Raw genomic sequence first — 1,543 nt, 5'->3', positions numbered from 1 at the left:
AAAAAAAAAAAAAAAAAAAAACCAAACAAAGTGTTTTAGTAAGGGTGAGGAATTGTTTGGGTCATGACTTAGAAGCAAAAAAAAATTACAAACGTGGGAATGATATTTGTCTTTTTTATAGGCTGACTTTATTTGAGGAAAAAAGAGATATCCCCCTCCATCCAATCTTAGCTGGCTTTAAATATAAATCTTAAAGCAATGGCAAAACTACGTGGGCTAGGAAGACATGCGTTATCTCAAAGCATATTGTAAAACTCTGCCTGATAATGGACATAGTAACGTTTTCATTAACAAATGTTTTTGTAGATGTTATTCCACAATCTATGCAAGATTTGCTGTGTATGAATAATGACTTTCCTCCAAGAGCACATTGCTTGGTGAGATGGTACGTATATATTTTATTCAGATATCTTTTAGTATGTTTGTTGGAGAGACTCCAAGACTACCCTTTAGTGATTTGCTAAGAGGACTGACAGGGCTCAGCATATAGTTGTACTTACAGATGATTTATTATAGCAACAGGATGCAAAGCAAAATCAGCAAAGGAAAAAGGCACATGAAGCAAAGTCCAGTTAGTGTAAGCTTTTAAGAGTCCTTTTCTAATGGAGTCAAACAGGATGTACTCAATTCCCTCAGCGACAAGTTGTGACAATGTAAAACATTGTTTATTGGGGAAATTTTTTAGAGGCTCGCGCTCAAGGTTTTTAATTGGTCATGTAGGCACCCTCTTACTGGTATATACTAAAATTTCAGACTCCCAGAAGGAAAGTAGATGTTTAGCATAAACCACATTATTTGCATAAACTGCTTAGGCACAGTGAATAACTCTTAATCAGTTCTGAGAATGGTGAGAACCTTTTCCAAAAGGTTCTGGGTGCCAGCCAAGAACCAAGCTTGCCAGCAAGGTTGTGATCGAAGTTGCAACTAAAGCGTAACAGTCACAGGCCTGCTGTTCACTCTTTTCTGCACTGTGTTTCATAGTCAAGGGTAGTGCTTAACTATAGCTTTGCTGATAGCATAGAACATTTAAGTATCATAGAAATTTTAACACTTATCATTGGATATTGTATTGAAATAAAATGTTGATCTTTCAGAACAGCCATGTGGTAAAATCAAAACTCATTTGTGTCTAAACTATAAATGTGATATATTAATGTAAGAAGTACAGTAGTCCCCTCTTATCTGCAGTTTTGCCTTCTGCAGTTTCAGTTACCAGCAGTCAAATGCAGTGTGAAAATATTAAATGGAAAATTCCAGAAAAAAATAATTCATTAAGTTTTAAATTATGCACTGTTCTGAGTAGTGTGATCAAATCTCACACCATCCTATCTGGGAGGTGACCCATCTCTTTGTCCAGCATATCTGTATACACTACCCTCCCATCAGTCACTTAGTAGCTGTCTTGGTCATCAGATCGACAGATCACAAGAAGGATGAGTGTAGTACATTAAAATATCTTGAGAGACAGAAAGAGACCGTATTCACATAACTTTATTACAGAATATTGTAATAATTATTTTATTTTATTGTTAAGCTCTTACTG

General features: G+C 35.5%; 1 protein-coding gene across 1 annotated transcript in view; it reads left to right on the top strand.

Moving 5' to 3' along the window:
- RAB3GAP1 (RAB3 GTPase activating protein subunit 1 (catalytic)) overlaps positions 1-1,543 on the top strand; it is a 121,829-nt gene that overhangs the window by 60,686 nt on the left and 59,600 nt on the right. The window contains 1 exon segment of the mRNA XM_012650505.1: positions 307-385. Coding sequence (XP_012505959.1) covers positions 307-385 — 79 coding nt within the window.

This window comes from Propithecus coquereli, unplaced genomic scaffold (genome assembly GCF_000956105.1).
Source record: "Propithecus coquereli isolate 6110/MARCELLA unplaced genomic scaffold, Pcoq_1.0 Scaffold33, whole genome shotgun sequence".
Lineage (NCBI taxonomy): Eukaryota > Metazoa > Chordata > Mammalia > Primates > Indriidae > Propithecus > Propithecus coquereli.
The sequence above is the reverse complement of the archived record's forward strand: the minus strand, read 5'-3'. Positions and strand labels throughout refer to the sequence as shown.